The sequence below is a fragment of the Phoxinus phoxinus genome (genome assembly GCF_949152265.1).
Source record: "Phoxinus phoxinus genome assembly, chromosome: 16".
NCBI lineage: Eukaryota > Metazoa > Chordata > Actinopteri > Cypriniformes > Leuciscidae > Phoxinus > Phoxinus phoxinus.
In genome coordinates this window covers 7750903-7767363 of record NC_136891.1, presented here as the reverse complement: position 1 = coordinate 7767363, position 16461 = coordinate 7750903, and the positions used below count along the sequence as shown (strand labels likewise).

The following is a 16461-nucleotide window of genomic DNA, read 5'->3' as shown; positions in this document are numbered from 1 at the left end:
CCCCTGGCCTAAAAAGGCAAAACATAATGCCGTTGCTGCCGGGGACTCTAAGAATAAACCACACAGTCCAGTCACAGATAAGGTTACCTTGAAACCCGTCCTCCCTTCTCTCCCGTGTTTCCTGACCCACACACATCATGGGTTGGTAACAAACATAAGGACAACCTAGGGCTTGATTTGCTCTTTTTGACAGCATAGCTTGTTTTTTCCCTTCCTGCTGGTACTTGGTACCAGTTGGAAGCGTATAGGTTTTTCCTTTCCTGTCACTTTAAGCAACAGGTGCCTTTTGGCTTCCTTGTAGGGGGCCCTGGCACAAATCCAAGTTTTTTCGGGACTCCAACAGGAAAGGCACAGAGAGACATTGTGGTGCTTTCGATCGGAAAACTATTCTGGACCGGGGAATTGACTCTTGAGATTGTGTTCAGCCTGTTAGTGCATGAGAGAGATGGAAGGTACTGTCAACTTCATTTTCCGGTTACATTTCTAAGTGCATTTAACTATAAGAAGGTGGAAGTCAAGTAAATGTTACTGTACTGCATGTGACAAACTATGCTACCAACAGTATACAGTCAAGTACCTCAAGTTAACCAAGTCGCTTATCAAGTTATCCGTCTTTTAGATGGCAGCCATCTGCTTTGAAGGGGAATTTTGTAGCTGAAAGCTGCTAAAAATACACCATATCATATGGCTCTATGGGAATCTGTACTCCTTTGAAGCAGGCCTGTGATCTTAGCACAGCTTTTTTAAGGTTTTTAGGTAGTCATCAACTGAAATATGGCGGTTTAATCAGCTAGAGAGAAAATATATTTAAAGGAATAGGTCACCTATGATAATTAATTTACATTACAAATCATTCATGAACTCGTTTACTTAACCTCCTGCCGTTCGTAACCCATACGATTTTCTGTTTTCTGTGGCACACAAAAGGAGAAATTTTGAATAATGTGCCAGTCACTCTTTTTCGTGCAATTACAATGAACAGTGAATGAAGCTTCAAAATGGTCACAAATGCACCATAAAAGTGAATTTGAATTCTGAATTCGCTGCAACCAGTTGTAAATGATCCATTTACAAACAGACAATCACTGCTTCTCTCAAGAACAGCAGATGTCATGATTATCCGTGAATAACAAGTTTCAGAGTTATCTTATGAATTTTAAATACTTGGAATAACAATAAGTCATGTGGACCACTTGTATGTCTCCGGAAAAGTTTCAGTCCCCATTGAAAGCTTAAGGTTTTAGTGTCTATAAGTATTTCAGTGTCTAACCTTTTGAAGAGTGACTTAAAAAAAACAATTATTGACGTCAAGGGCCTGCATAAATGAGTCCCAGTCTTGCGTGAAATGGCTTAATGTGGCAAAGACCTAAAAGTAAATTTGATATACTTATTAAACTGTGAAATGTCTCCCAGATCAGCCTGAATAAATCACATTTAAAGTGACACTTGAGGGAATAGCAGTGCAGAGTGTTTTTTATGCTGACTTCATTGTCTCAACAGCTCTCATTTGCTAACCTGGGATTAGTTGCCATGGATATCAACACACGGATCTAAGGAGGACAAGGTCTTATATTAAAATAAGCAATGCAAAAAGGGCTATTTCTTTCCGCCACTGTTCGGTTTACAGCGCAGTGAGTTTTGAAGTGGCATTTGTGCACCGTGTTGCCATGGAAGATTTATCCTAAACCTTTGGTGTACACAATCTGCGCTTATGTTTCTGTATAATCAGATACTGAAGCTTGTAGACAATCTGCAGGGGCACAATCATGATAATATACAGAAAGATGCACCAAAACTCCAAACTAGCTAAGCATAGGGTGTCTACAGAAAGCTTCTTGAGTCAGCATTTGGATGGGATGTCTAATCCTACGTTTGACCACTGGGACCGATGTGAAGAGATGCAACAGGTGGTCTTAGTGGACACTTTCAGCGTGTGACGTCTGTACCAGACCCCCAACATGCATAGACACGTCATTATGTGCAAGCCAAGAGTAGAGATAGCAGAAAACACTGCTTATGTGAGCAACAGGAACCACAAACCCGATCTTGGCTCAGATTCACAATGGATCATCCACAAATATATTTCTGTAAACACAATCACAACTGCTTGCACAAGAATCAATCATTTATTATGACTTAAGTCAACAAAATTGGCAAAGATCAATAAAGGGGTCTTGTAAACGCAGCAGCGTATAAAGGTTACATGCAACGTATGTTTAGACTCTCCGTGCAGCAATTCAGACTGAGCTGCCGCAAGAATTTATATCCATTTAGAAAAGAGGCTTTTAAAGGGGGCTCCGGCCAACAGATGACACAGCGCCAGCATTCCTCTTGCGGCCTTGGAAATGTTTTAACGATGAAACATTGCCATTGCAGATGTGTGCACTATCTACAGACAGCAAGTTCAATTCAATCTCTCTCCCAGGCAATGCACTGATAAAGACAAAAAGCAAACATTCATCTGCTGTCTAGCTGTCTTTGTTTTTATAACTCTTGCATCCCGTCTACACCGAGTTTTATTAACAACTTTCATCCAGCATTTTTTATACGATAACCCAAAAGTAAAAAAGAAAATAAGTTTTAGTCCATATTATGAAAGTCAAAGAGAAAGTAAAGTTCCAAAGAGTAGGTCTTCTGTTCTTCCAACAAAGTGATTGTCACCTCAGATCAATCCCTTTCAAATCAAGGCAAAAATCGACACACGCATGAATACACAAACTGTAGCAAAACTCTTTTTTTTATCTTTGGCTCAACTCTTCCTTTAAATGTTATGATAGCTAGCTGGTTAGATATTGTTCCAATGTGATCAACCAGCTCTAGCCATCATGGACTCCAAAACAACCAAGATGTCAATCCTCCAGTGACTACTATAAAAACAGGACCTTATTTTTCACTATAAATGACCAGCTCGAACCAGTTTGAAACCGTTTAGAATGGTTTTTTTATGGGTTAACCTGTTTTGTACAGCAAAGATCGTGTCTGCACTTATACATTTCTAAAGCTCTATCTGTCCCTACAGCTCGGTCCTCCACCACCACGACTACCATAGTCGAGACCAAAAATGACGTGAGTGCACATCCCGTACGTTCGTCCAAGCGCACCATGACCGATGACCTGTACAGCACGTTCAGCTCACCCATGGCCTGGATCCTCGTGCTGGCTCTCGTCATAACATGGTCAGCCGTGGCCATCATCATGTTTGACCTGCTCGACACCAAGGGTCTTGAAGGTAGGTCTAGCTCTCTTATCTTTGTCTAATTCCCTTCGATGGAGAGTTATTTTGGTACAGTTGTCCTGAAGGGCAGGTTGGGCGCAGCAGTCCATTATTACGTAGACTACCTGATTGGGGACTTTATAACAGCACATTCACTTTAACTTTTGGTAAAACAGGACCCAGATTAAGCGTAATTGGATGCTTGGGTGAGCTTTTACAATGTGATAAAGCTCAAAGCTTGTTTTCTGGCTGGAAGTTTATCAGCAGTGCCACAGGGCAAACTTGTGAGGCTTCTAAGAGCGGGAGGGAGGGATATTGACTGGATCCTGATAGCATTGACAGTGACAAGGATAGATAGGGTGTCCCGTTGGCGGGCTGCTATCAGCCACCGCTGCATTCATGCAGAGTGCCGAAAAAGTCCTTGTAGGACACCGTTTTACCTTGTATTACCACCTGATGATACATTAGAGTCCATCGTTGATGCAAGGAAGATGATAGAATGGTTGTTTTTGGTGCTGAATTGCTTGAAGTTGCAGTCATTTGTTTCTCAGTGTGATTCCGTAATTCCATAATGACAATTTTGAACTCCTTCAACTGTTTAAAAAAAATTGTCATTGTTTAGAAGGATTTATCACTGTCATTGAGATCACATCACAACTCATTCACAATTCATTCCATCAAAAGCTCTAGAACACATAACACATTACATACATTTTGAAAGTATTTCAAAATGGAAACATTAGACTTTCATTTCATGTAGTTCACTACATGAAACACACCACCCCACATTGTAGGTGTCACGTTTACATTTACTTATTTCTAATAAGTTTCCCTCCTTTTTCCACCCTGTCCATCATCATGTCATCCTGTTGCCATCCAATAAAAAGCCCATACATTATACTGTGACGACCCCTGTTTACCACCTGGTAAAGACTCTCTGCCTGCAGTTCAGTGTTAATGCCCGCGTGTGTGTGTGTGCGCGTGTGTTTTTCCTGCATGCAAACAGGGAGCAACTGTCACTATCATCTCAAACATTCATTCAGACATGCAAATTTACTGAACCATCTAATATGCCTGTCATGACCACGACATCACTTCCTCTAGACTGTCATGCATTCCATTCAGAGTGACACTACACCTTTGACTTTATCATAATGACAAAGTGAATTGTGGAACTAAGTTCACTTTGAAAGCAGATCGCACAATGCTTTATGGTAATAAAAAAAAAGTGATTGCTTCAGATTTTAGACACCTGATCAAATTTTACATTCGTTTCAATCACCTCCAGAAAAAGCCAATCTCCTTTGGAGTGCTTGTATTAGAAAATGCACAACTGCGTTATTAATATTTCTCTATACACTGCAAAGAATAATTAGCATTTTTATCTTGCTTTCCATTAGTATATAAATAATTGATCTAAAACGAGATCAATTTACTTTATGCAAAATGACAATGTATCTTGCAATTTTCTAAACCACTGGCAAAGAGTTTGTTCTCCTGTTATGAGATATAAATAAAATGATGAGAAATAATATAATATATATTATTTTTTAAATCTCAAGACTAAATTCAGCTTCAAGTACAATTATCTCGTTTTAATATTTAAATGAAAAATACAACTTTTGCCTTTAAGGAAAAAAAATTAAAGAAAAAGATTATTGTGAAAATAAAAAGGTGTTGTGTCACCAGAATGTAAGTGTTCGTCTTTCATAGTGCATAAAATGATGGTTTATTTTGGTCTCAAAATGAAACACATTTGCTTTGCAAAGTAACACATTTGCTGTACATTTATTTCAACGTGAAACTAATTTAAGCTCAAGAGACAAATAAAAGCTTGTGATTTAGACTTAAATTCAGACCTGATATCATGGTTTGGCCTGGACATATAGGCCATAATACAGTATGGCATCATCAAAAAGCTTGCGGAACTGATTTTCAGCAGAACTAAAATTCCCAGTGCAAAAATATATATTGAACTTTTTAATTCAAACAGCAAACTGTATATTTTTTGCGAGACTTTAAACCATAATTTTATTCGAGCCAGCATGACATCTATAAGCTTTGTGCCAATTGCTCCCTTCCACCCTGTGATGATATCCAACATTCATGAGTTGACGCCTACTTTGCGATATTGCTTTCAATAAGCCTCAAATTATCCAATCAATTCATTTTATTCTAACATCGATAACTATGCTTTGAAAGCACTGTAGCTTGACTTCGTTTATTAACTGTGTGGTATTGAACGGCAACTCCTCCTTGCCATGCAGAATGATTTGATTCTTCTTTTCATTAAATGCATTGAGCAAAACAATGATATTTCACCTGTAGAATATTAACGCAGTATTCTATGTTGCAGATTTCTCACGTTCTTTACAGGAGAAGGAATATATACTTTAATTTCCCTCTCAATGCACAGCTAAGCCTGGAGAAATGGCCTCGTAGGCTACGCGATGCGGAATCACGGGGAGGAAGTTGGCACTTTGGCCCATCTTAACACATCCTTGCATTTACAGAGTCTTTACCATTTGACTTCAGGTGGTCTATAACGGTGGTTCTCAACTGGTTTTGCTTATGAACATCAAAAGGAAGTCCAAAACGGTACTAAAGCTATCTATCCTAAAAAACGAAACAAAAATATCCATAACAAAAGTTAACCAATATAATGATTTTACCTTGTGTAGCTAAATTTCAATGGGTATTTGAGAATGAACGGATGTCATGCAACCTTTCCATGTTGCCATCTATCTTTGTTTTGCTAGCAAGTCCCACCAGTTGAGAGCCACTGTTCTACAAAACAATAAAGAGAACATGCATTTCCACCAATTACATTGAATGGCAAGAGAATTGTGATGACAATAAAGGTTTTTTATAGGTATAAGATATATCAGAACTAATCTGCCATGGCCTCAGATAGCAGGATTACGTCACATGTACAAAAATCAACACGTTGTGTAAACACACACATATGATTGGTAACACACTGTAATTCCCTTTACTGTTGGAGAGCTGTGGTCATGAAAAGAAGAGTAGAGCGCAGAGGACTGTGCAATGAAAGTGAAGGGTGAGGCTCTGCTTACTTTCAATACAGGATTCAAAGACCGTGTTCCCCAGTGCCGTGACTGAGATTCTCTGTTGGGAATGATCCCCCTCATGCCAGAGTTTCTAAGATGTGGAATAGTGTCCTCTTTTTGCCCTGGAGCCTCAGTCACATGACTGGTCTATGCAGCAGTATAAGTCTAAGAACAACATATGTGACCCTGGACCACAAAACCAGTCATAAGTCGCATGGGTTTATTTGTGGCAATAGCCAACAATACATTGTATGGGTCAATATGATCGCCGATTTATGCCAAAAATCATTAGGATATTAAGAAAAGATCATGATCCATGAACATATTTTGTACATTTCCTTCCTTAAACATGTATTTTTGTGAGTGGATTCAGCACAATCCCCAACAGAAATGGACAACTTTAAAGGTGTATTTGATGTATAAATCTCAATTAAAAAAAAAATTACCCATAAGACTGGTTTTGTGGTCCAGGGTCACATATAGGTGGTGCACATACTCACCTTCTAAGCAACTGCATCAGAGATAGATAAAATTAAATTAAAAGTACAGAAAATTGGTAAAGTTAATGTTTTTCTATTATAACACTTGTAATTGGCTATGATTATGCCACGTTCCTGGATCATATTTCATATTTGGTCACAGAGAAACAATCAACCTATACCATTTCCATTTTCCATTCAGGAACATGTCCTATTTGGCAAAATCACAGTCACCATATCACAACCATGAAAAACTGCAGAGCTAGATTTTCAAATATGCAGAATAATGTCATGTACAATGAGAAAATAAATTGATTTTACCACCAAATTACATTCCCGTAAAAAATAAATAAATAAATAAATAAAACAATTCTCAGTATCTTTTCCAATCTCGTTTCCCAATATTTGTTATACCCAATAGGCTAAAAATTATATTTCAGTATTTTCTCTGCATATTTATCAGTGAGGTAAAAAAAAAAAAAAAAAAAAAAAAAACTAAATATTCATTGGAAGAAGAAAAAAAGTCTTCTGGAAAAAAAACCCGGCAAAGTTTCTTCTCATGTACATTTATCGCATTTTAATAATGCTTAGACAGAACTCCTTGTAATTTGTCCTCAAGATATACAAAACAGCAAGACATTCCTTTAGTTTGAGCTCATTGTGTCTTCAGTTAAGCTTTCATCTGTATGGTTTTCTGTCCCTTATATTGATTTCAATGGTTTAGCTGCACTGCCCAGAGGAAAATGTCTATTGTTCCAGATATCTTTTATATCTTAGATTTATTGGAGTTATCTGTTATTGAGATATCAACTTTGTCTTGTATTTTTCTCCTTAAGAGAGATAAAAATGGAAACATGATACAGAAACAACGAATTGTGGATATATAGCACATCTCAGATTATTGGTCATGTTTTGATTGCAGACTTTGGTTGGCAAACATCTGGAGGTGTCACATGTGATATTATTGGTCTTTCAAGAAACATAGCAGGAGACACAAGCAAACGCTTCCATTTGCTCTCCTTTTAAACTTATTTCTGTCTAGAAATACAGAATTAAACAAAACTCATTTGTATTTTTCCTTTCCTACAAGTGTACATGTCACACTCAAGCACCCAAACATTTAAAATATTGTCAGTTTTGAGAGTGAAAGCTTATGTTTAATTTCCATAAAGTAGGTTAAAAAGTGAATCAAACAAATGTCACTGAATTCATCAGTATTGCATTAGCATCTCTGTGTAAAGGAGATGTCACAATTACGTTACGAGGCCTGAATTTCAATGCAGCCGGAAGCAGACATGAGAAAAGTGTGACAATTTAATTTGCTATAATAAATGCTCTAAAAAAAGAGACTACAATACAGTGACTTGCGTAACATACTGTATTCACACTATGTATCCTGCTTCTTGTAACTGTTTTTTTTCCCTCTTAAAATATGTATGTTTGCAGTTTCATTTTCACTGTGACATGGATTAATATGATGTCTCTCTTCACACCTTTCCTGTGATTTCGTGCTATGTGATTGTGTTTTGTTTATAATGGTGGCTAAACGAGCCTGTTTATCCTGCCTACAGTTCTGAGCATGCTCAGTGAGGATGACCCAATGAGAGTGTGTGTACTACAGTATGAGTGTTGCTATCACACACCTCTGCTTCTGTGTCTCTCATCCTAACAGGACCTCAGCCACACCGTGTCAGGAAAACATTAAAGGAAGCGGGCAGCCTTAGAGGCAAGCCATCTTATTACATCTTACGCATACAAGCAGCGATTATGTAGTGACCAACACATTTAAAATAGTTATCTAAATTAACAAGTCACAGTATTAAAAATGTGACTAGAATAATGTCACTGTAAATTTAATTTCCTCATCCTGAATGGCATCTTCAAGCAGCATTTTTAAGGGACGCAACCCCTTTTCAATGTCAAGGTGACAAGATCTTTAAAGGTGATGCGAGTCTTTTTGTTTACCTTAAAATATAGACTCCTTTCCCGATTTAATTTGTAAAAAGATCTTTAACCTGTTTACTGTCACTCACATTTTTGAGTTTAGATCTGAACTTAAATGGCTGCAGGCTAATTTATGAATGCTTTGGAATACAGACCTACACTGTAAAAAAATATTTTCATGATTTGTTATCACAACTTTTTATCTTTTGTCGAATCAACTTGATAACTAATGTAGTGAAGATAGCATACTATTTTGAGTTTCTGTTTATTAAACCATTCTTCTTCATTGTATTAACTCAAATTTTTAATTACAACAAACTCAAAATTAAGGCAACAAGGTAACTTGCTTTTTTAAGCTAAAAACGTGTTTTTTTTTTTTTTACAGTGTATGGTTGGTTTCTTTGTGGTAGATAATTGCAAAATTACTTCAAAAAAAGGTATAGAAGAGTAGGTTTACCGTAGAAGCAAATGCACAGGACTAAACTATTTTTCTTTTCAAAATATATATTTGACAAAAAATTATTTTGACTCTGAAATTGCTGGAACATCATTTCTAATTAAGTTGTGTTCCAAATTTCCAAAAATTGAGCCAGCTAAAGTACCATTTCCATGATATCACAAATGTCAAATTTCAAAATTGTTGAATTTTACCTAATTTATGGTGATTACTAAAATATGTTGTAGGGGGGAAAATGCTAATAAAAAGCACTTCAAGTGTCCCGTTACTGGGGTCTAAGAAATCACCCACTTTAGCTTTAATTAAGAAAATGTTAGTAAATTATTATAATAATAATATTATCTATCAGAATTCTAAATACTATTTTGTGCTAATTAACATAATGAAATACGGTTATGCAAGTCATTATCGACCTAATAGGCTTTTTAGATTTACAACATTGCAACTAAAACAGCTTTACTGCCCATCTAATGTACCTTTACAAGCTAACTTTAACACCAGAATATTTTATAATCATATACTAATGTATTCTAACAGGAATAGTGAACATCAGGGTGTTTAGAGGCTATAATAGAGGTCTGATGAGTCTGGAGTCTGTGCATGCAGTCACGTCACCTCTGCATAATGGCTTCTGGTAAAATGGCTTTGACTCGGGTCATGCTGTTCACCTGCTGATAACTGCAGACAGACAGGCACTACATGATGATGTGTGAAATATGATGAGTATTCCTGTCGATGGGCAGTGGGAACGCAGGAAAAAAACCAAACTCATCCAAAATGGAAACAAGTTTAACTGACTTGGCAATGGCATTTATATTTGTAGATCAATATATGCGCCTGTCTTTTTTTATGACGTGTGTGTTAAATCCTTTTCGACGCTGAATTTGAAATCATCAGATCTTGTCTTATTATTGAAGATGTCATTCCGGTTCAATATACACTGATTATCTGAAAACAAGATCAGCATACAGTACATGGCCAAAAGTATGTGATTGTGAACACCTGCTTCTAATGAAATGGTTTGGTTATTGCAGCATCATCATTACTGAGAAAAGCATAATCAAGCACACAGTCAAGCAATCGGTCTAAATTGGTCCTTCTGATGCCAAGGACCCTAAAAATAATGATCTAATATTAATGAGGAACCACCTTCCAAAAATATATGATCTAAAAACCCTTTTGTGAAATATTATAATAAAGGTATATCTTGCCTCCTAAATTAAATAATTGCCTTTTATACTGTCATTTTATACTGTGACAGTATAAACAATATAATGACAGTATAAATGAAAACACATTTTTTTTATAGGCCTACTTGTTTTATATAGTATAAAACAAGTAGGCCTACAATTATTTAGTTCTGAAAACAATATTATAATCAGTTACAGTGTATCTTTTTCTTCCTACTATGACAGTAAGATATAGAGCTGATATAATAAATATTTTTTCACAAGAATATATGCAGACTTACTGTTGATTTGTTTTTACTTTCAAATAATATATAAAACTCATGATTTCTTGTCTAATCAGAATGAAAAAGTAATAATGTCAAATGAAGACAACAACAAATGCAACAACAACTCCCAATTAAATGTCCATGATTTTGAAATGTTCAACCAGCATATAATGTTCAAGTGTTCAGGTATTACATACTTTCGGCCATATAGTATATATAGCTTTTGAGCTGGATTTTACACAGATAAAGATTTTGAGTTGCTTTTGTAGAGCATTGACAAACAGACTGATAGTTTAGAAGTTTTTGCTGTTGTTATTAGATCTGGTTAAATGGCTGTAAGTGAATGTACAGTTTGTTGAGTGTATGGAAATATGTCTCAAGATGCCCTGTTTAAAACATGCTCTTAGGGGGTATTCACCACATCAGCCCTGATCCTATGAAGGCGGTGAACGAAGCAATGGATGACACTACCGATTGGATAACGTCAATCTTGACTTTTATGACTAATTTGGTAGCACCAGAAGAGGAGGATGAAGGTATATAAACTTGTTGTGGCCTTTCTTTCACAATAGCAGCATGATGATTACACAACAAAGTGTTTACTGTAATATCAACAACATCTCAGAAACCACAGACTAACCCACAGCGGTTTGATCTGACGAGCCATGTGTAGTAATAGGACTTATTAGAAATATGAGCTGGCTTTTATGGTCACGTTTCCCCTCCCTTCTGCAACCTGGTTTAAAACTGGTTTCCCAAAGGGATTGAAGAAGCATGGATCAAATGTTTGCAAATATTTAGTTTCAAGCAATCTATATTCTGACATAATATTACAAGGTCTGCAAGAAAATGCTAAATGGAGTGTGTCATAACCAGAAACATTAAAGGAATGGGTCACTATTTTACAGCTTTACACTCCGAAGAAGAGTTTTGAGAAAGAGGACGAGGAATTTCTACCGGGAACTGTCTGCCACATGTGTGATTCTACAAAATAACAATAAAAACCAAACAAAACAGTATCACATCTCTGTCATTAATCTCGCACATCAAATATTCTTGGTTTCTTCTGATAATAATCTCAAATTGTGTTAAGTTAAGTTGATTCACAAAGACATATACATAATATGCAGTAACATTTATCCAAGGCAACTTGCAAATGAGAATACAAGCATACGAAATTGATTGAAAGGGGACGATACACGTAATGCTACTGTACAGAATTTAATTTGAGTACTAGAAGTGAAGAGTATATAATATAATATAATATAATATAATATAATATAATATAATATAATATAATATCTAAAGGCTAGTTGGCTGGAGATGTTTTTTGTTTGAATATGAAGAAAATCTAATTCAATAGAATTAATTGTAGGAAAGCAAGTCTTAATGTCTTGGAATTCTTTAATTTCTCAAGTAACTTTAAAGGACAATTCCGGTGAAAAATGAATTATAACGCTAGTATATGGGGCATAGAATAAGTAAAAGTAAATCGATAGTTAATACCACTAACAAGGCTAAAAATAGACTCACACTAACACGGTAGCATAATGAGGGTCCCTACATGCAAACTGAAGCATTGAGAACTTTGTAAGTGAAAAGACAGTTTAATAATAAAGACAGTACATTACACATACAGGCAGGAGCCATCTTGGAAAACAGTCTCGACTAGTCGAGCCACGAACGCCGTGCTAAGTGAGCTGGTGGATAGGAATTACGTTTGTGAAATCTAACGTAGCACGGCGTTCGTTTTTTTCCAAGATGGCTCCTGCCTGTATACGCGTAATGTACTTTATAAAGTATCTTCTTATAACTGTCTGTACACTTACAAAGTTCTCAATGCTTCAGTTTGCATGTAGGGACCCTCATTATGCTACCGTGTTAGTGTGAGGCTATTTTGAGCCTTTAGTGGTATTAACTAGCGATTTACTTTTACTTATTCTATGCCCCATATATAGCATTATAAGCTAATCAGTTTTTAGAGATAAAACTCTCGATTATCATGAAAACGCATCCCAGAGAACGATCGACTCGGTAACCATGTGTTAATTACCCCTAGGTTCATTTTTCACTGGAATTGTCCTTTAAGTTAAGAATTTCTCTATACTGTATATTTTTTACTGGAAAACAAGACAGCAATACTGATTAAGAAAATGATGTTTGCAGTTTAGTGCAAGAGAACAGATGATGCACTATTTGTGATATTTGTCACTATTGGAGAACAATGAATCTCAGGGAAAAAAAAGAGAAGCAAAACAACATGAGACATCGTAATCTCCCCTCTGTAATTTTGGAAGCTAATGAGTCATTGTGGTCTCATTGAGGGCAGCTCATATGGCCTAGTCTTTAACCACAGATGCACTTAGAAAGGTCAGAAGAAATGTTTATTAGGTGCTCTATCTCGTCTCCTGATTTTGTATCAAGTTTAGCCTAGTTAATTTCCAATTGACTTCCATGACCTTGAAAATGTATCACATTGTTACTATCCAACCCATACAATGAGGGTAGGTTAACAAACAAAACTGCCATTAAAACACTTTTGACACTTTTATTAAAGGCAAATATAAGCCTATTTGCTTTAATGTACAAAGATAAATAAGGCCTATGAAGATTAAATAAGACCTGAAGTATGAATCTGACCACAGACCACTGTAATCAGTTAGGAAACCTACAACACCAGAAGACTCATTATACAAGAGTTTTAAGATCTACATAATTCACATTACTACATTAGTAGTATTTAGCATTGAGCGGAGCACACACGTTTGAAATCATCTAGTTGAAATCCAGCAGAAATAAATGTTTATAGAGCTGTCAGAAAACAAATGAAGTACACATACGCACAGTGAACACTTTCAGATGCATCAATAAAGAGAGCTCAAAACAAAGAGAGGCACAAAAGTGACATTGCCAGGATTGTTGAACCAATAACACGCTTGGCTAAGATTCTTCATAAGTCACCTTGAGGTGCTCTGAATAAATGCATGTGGACTGACTGCCACATTGCTTCAATACCTCCAGTTATAAATGAATGATTTCAGATAAATACATAACATACCAACAGAATCATCTCAGCAAAACAAAAACATTGCAAGTACTGTAAACAAGGTATACAAACTGATCACAATACTATATATACAGGTCATTATTGGGATTCAGTAATATTTAATAATAATAATAATAATTAATTACATTTATATAGCGCTTTTCTGGGATTTTACACAAAACTTGTTATAAAACAAACATCTACCTACTGCTTGTGTCCCTCATGAATAACTACAAATGTAATATTTATAATATTTTTATGGGACTGAAGTTTTTATTTTTGTAAAAAAAGAACTCAACCCTTTAAAAACATATTCGTGCCAGGGTTTTTTTGCTCAAAATGGCCACTGCTCCTCTTGTAGTGTAGGAGCGTAGACCATATACGGCAGTAATGAAATAAGAACATTGTATGGATTAAAATTAAAAAATTAAAAATGATAATTTTCCATCTTAATTTTATGTGATGGGGAGGTTGAGTTGTAAAACTTACCAGTACCCTCCCTGACCGTATACGCCTCAAAAATATTAATAAAAAGTATGATACTACATACCATCTTCTGCACCACTGTTAAAGAGACCTAAATTATGTAAATTCAAAAATGTCACATATGGGTGGAGTCTAAATTATTACAGGCTGAGAATGGTTGGCATGACAGGGTTAATTTCAGACCGAGGGACATAACTTTAGTCTATATATATATACACACACACACACACACACACCGGTATATATCTTTAAATATTTTTCACAAAAAAGTAACACAATAAATGCTTACAATACTGCCCAAAATTATATACACTCTATGCTAATAGAGCATTATATGCTTTGTTAAACATTTTCTAAGTAGCCTACAAATTCAGTGAAATGCCTCAGGGACATGACAAAATGCTTATATGATAGAAAGACAGAATTTTATTATAAAAATTATTTAAATGCAAAAAAAATATTTGTATTCATAAAAATGGACATAGGTAAACCACCACTGGAATATTACCAAATCCCAGGAATGACTCATAATAAATATAGGAATTACCTATACACACAGACACATATCGGCTACATACACAAACAAGCGGAGGAAAATAAAAATCATAATTTCCCAGAATGCATTACCAGTGTCCAGACAGAATAGTGTCAGATGGCACTGGCAGCGTGCTGTGTGTACTTTTTTGAAACTGAAGATGAAAAATGTCTTCACCTGGGTCGTTCACAAGCAGCACGTGCAGATGTTGAACTTCATAAAATCCTTTGCATCGCTAGCAAACGATAGAAGGTTTTTCTTTCAAAGGTCTGTAAGTAAATATTAATTTAATACAACACTCTGTAGTCTCTCTGTGAAGTGACTTTAGTATTGTTAAATGTCGCGAGGAACCGCTCCAAACGATTTAATGCGTGAGTGAACTGAATGATTCACTCTGGTTTTTTAAAGCCTCCGAACGATTCATTGATAAGAACCGATTCAAATGCGTGAATCATTTGTTTAATTTGGTGCTATGCTAGTTTTGATTCGAAACTGACAAAATACCGAACACACTAACATATTGAAAAAAATGTTCAATAAAATATAAGAAGAGTTTAGATGCACTGTGATTTAAGCCTAACTGTTGTATTTATTTAGTCCCTATGATATCAAAATTGAAGTAGCCTAGATATTCTGCTTTGGCTTTTAGTATGAATATGTTATCTTTACTGTTATCTATAAGCTAGTGTGCTCCAAAACAATGACAAAATTCACATTTATGATTAAAATAAATAAATAAACAATACACGAGGGTAAGTGTAGCCTACTATACAAACACAATTCTATAGCCTACTGTATATAGCCTGGATGAAGATGATGATGTAAAAGTGGAACATGTGCCTAGGATGGAAAAAAGCATATGAATAGGAACCTATTAAGACCTATTAACTACTTGGTGAATACATTTTTATTGTGAGTGAGATGCACCATTTTCATTGAATTTCAAACAAATCATTGCCATTTTATCATGCTGAATTAACCTATAATGTTTTTGACAAATGTCACAGCCAGGGATTAAAATTTTTTTAATGTAAAAACTGTAGCAAGTAGAAAAATTACTCCAATGGCTTGAATTAAATTGTTCACACCAGGAATTTGAATTAGATAGACAAGAAGAGGAATTCACTGAATTGCTATTAAACAGGCGATGCATTCTGGGAAATAAGTGTTCTTCCACCAAAATATACAATTCTATACTCTATACAAAATCAGCAATATGCTCTTCTTTTTATTTGAGCACCAAAGGATGTATTTACAGATCACACTGAAGAAAAACAGGCTCGCCAGATCAATTCGCTCAGCAGACAAACAAGCTGATTAATTAATCATTCTAATTGCACACATGTAAATGCATCATCGGGCATAAAGGTGGCTTCACATGCTGAATAATTTAGATTTGAACCTGTGTGTCGCATGCAAATTAAATGTGTAAAAAGTGTGAAATACAAAGATTGCAAGAGAACGTGTGTGTGTGTGTGTGTGTGTGTGTGTGTGTGTGTGTGTGTGTGTGTGTGTGTGTGTGTGTGTGTGTGTGTGTGTGTGTGTGTGTGTACTGATGTTGGCATGTCCTTTTTTATAAAAGATCTTAGAGGCCAGGAATAAAGTGCTGTGGATCGTAGACGTAGACAAGCCTTTTCCCTTCTCTGATCCACATTTATAATTTATTCAACCCTCATCAATGTTTCAAAAGATCTATTTTGTAGGTTCTTCTCTAACACTGTATTCCTTCCTTCTCCGCCAATTTAGGTGATCATCATTTTGTGAAGAAAAAAG

The 16461-nt window shown here is 35.8% G+C and overlaps 2 protein-coding genes across 12 annotated transcripts in view; one reads left to right on the top strand and one right to left on the bottom strand.

Moving 5' to 3' along the window:
• nkain2 (sodium/potassium transporting ATPase interacting 2) overlaps positions 1-15065 on the bottom strand; it is a gene marked incomplete at its 3' end in the record, with an annotated part of 182799 nt that extends 167734 nt beyond the window's left edge. The window contains exon 1 of the mRNA XM_079583513.1: positions 14781-15065. The remainder of the gene's footprint in view (positions 1-14780) is intronic.
• The window catches only part of trdn (triadin), a 43911-nt gene continuing 27519 nt past the window's right edge, over positions 70-16461 (top strand). For 9 of the 11 annotated variants that reach the window (XM_079583482.1, XM_079583480.1, XM_079583479.1 and 6 more), the window contains exons 1-6: positions 70-452; positions 3020-3229; positions 4102-4140; positions 8437-8490; positions 11029-11157; positions 16435-16461. In XM_079583482.1, coding sequence (XP_079439608.1) covers positions 437-452; positions 3020-3229; positions 4102-4140; positions 8437-8490; positions 11029-11157; positions 16435-16461 — 475 coding nt within the window. In that variant the 5' untranslated portion in view covers positions 70-436. The remainder of the gene's footprint in view (positions 453-3019; positions 3230-4101; positions 4141-8436; positions 8491-11028; positions 11158-16434) is intronic. The other 2 variants (XM_079583484.1, XM_079583486.1) reach the window with 2 other exon arrangements.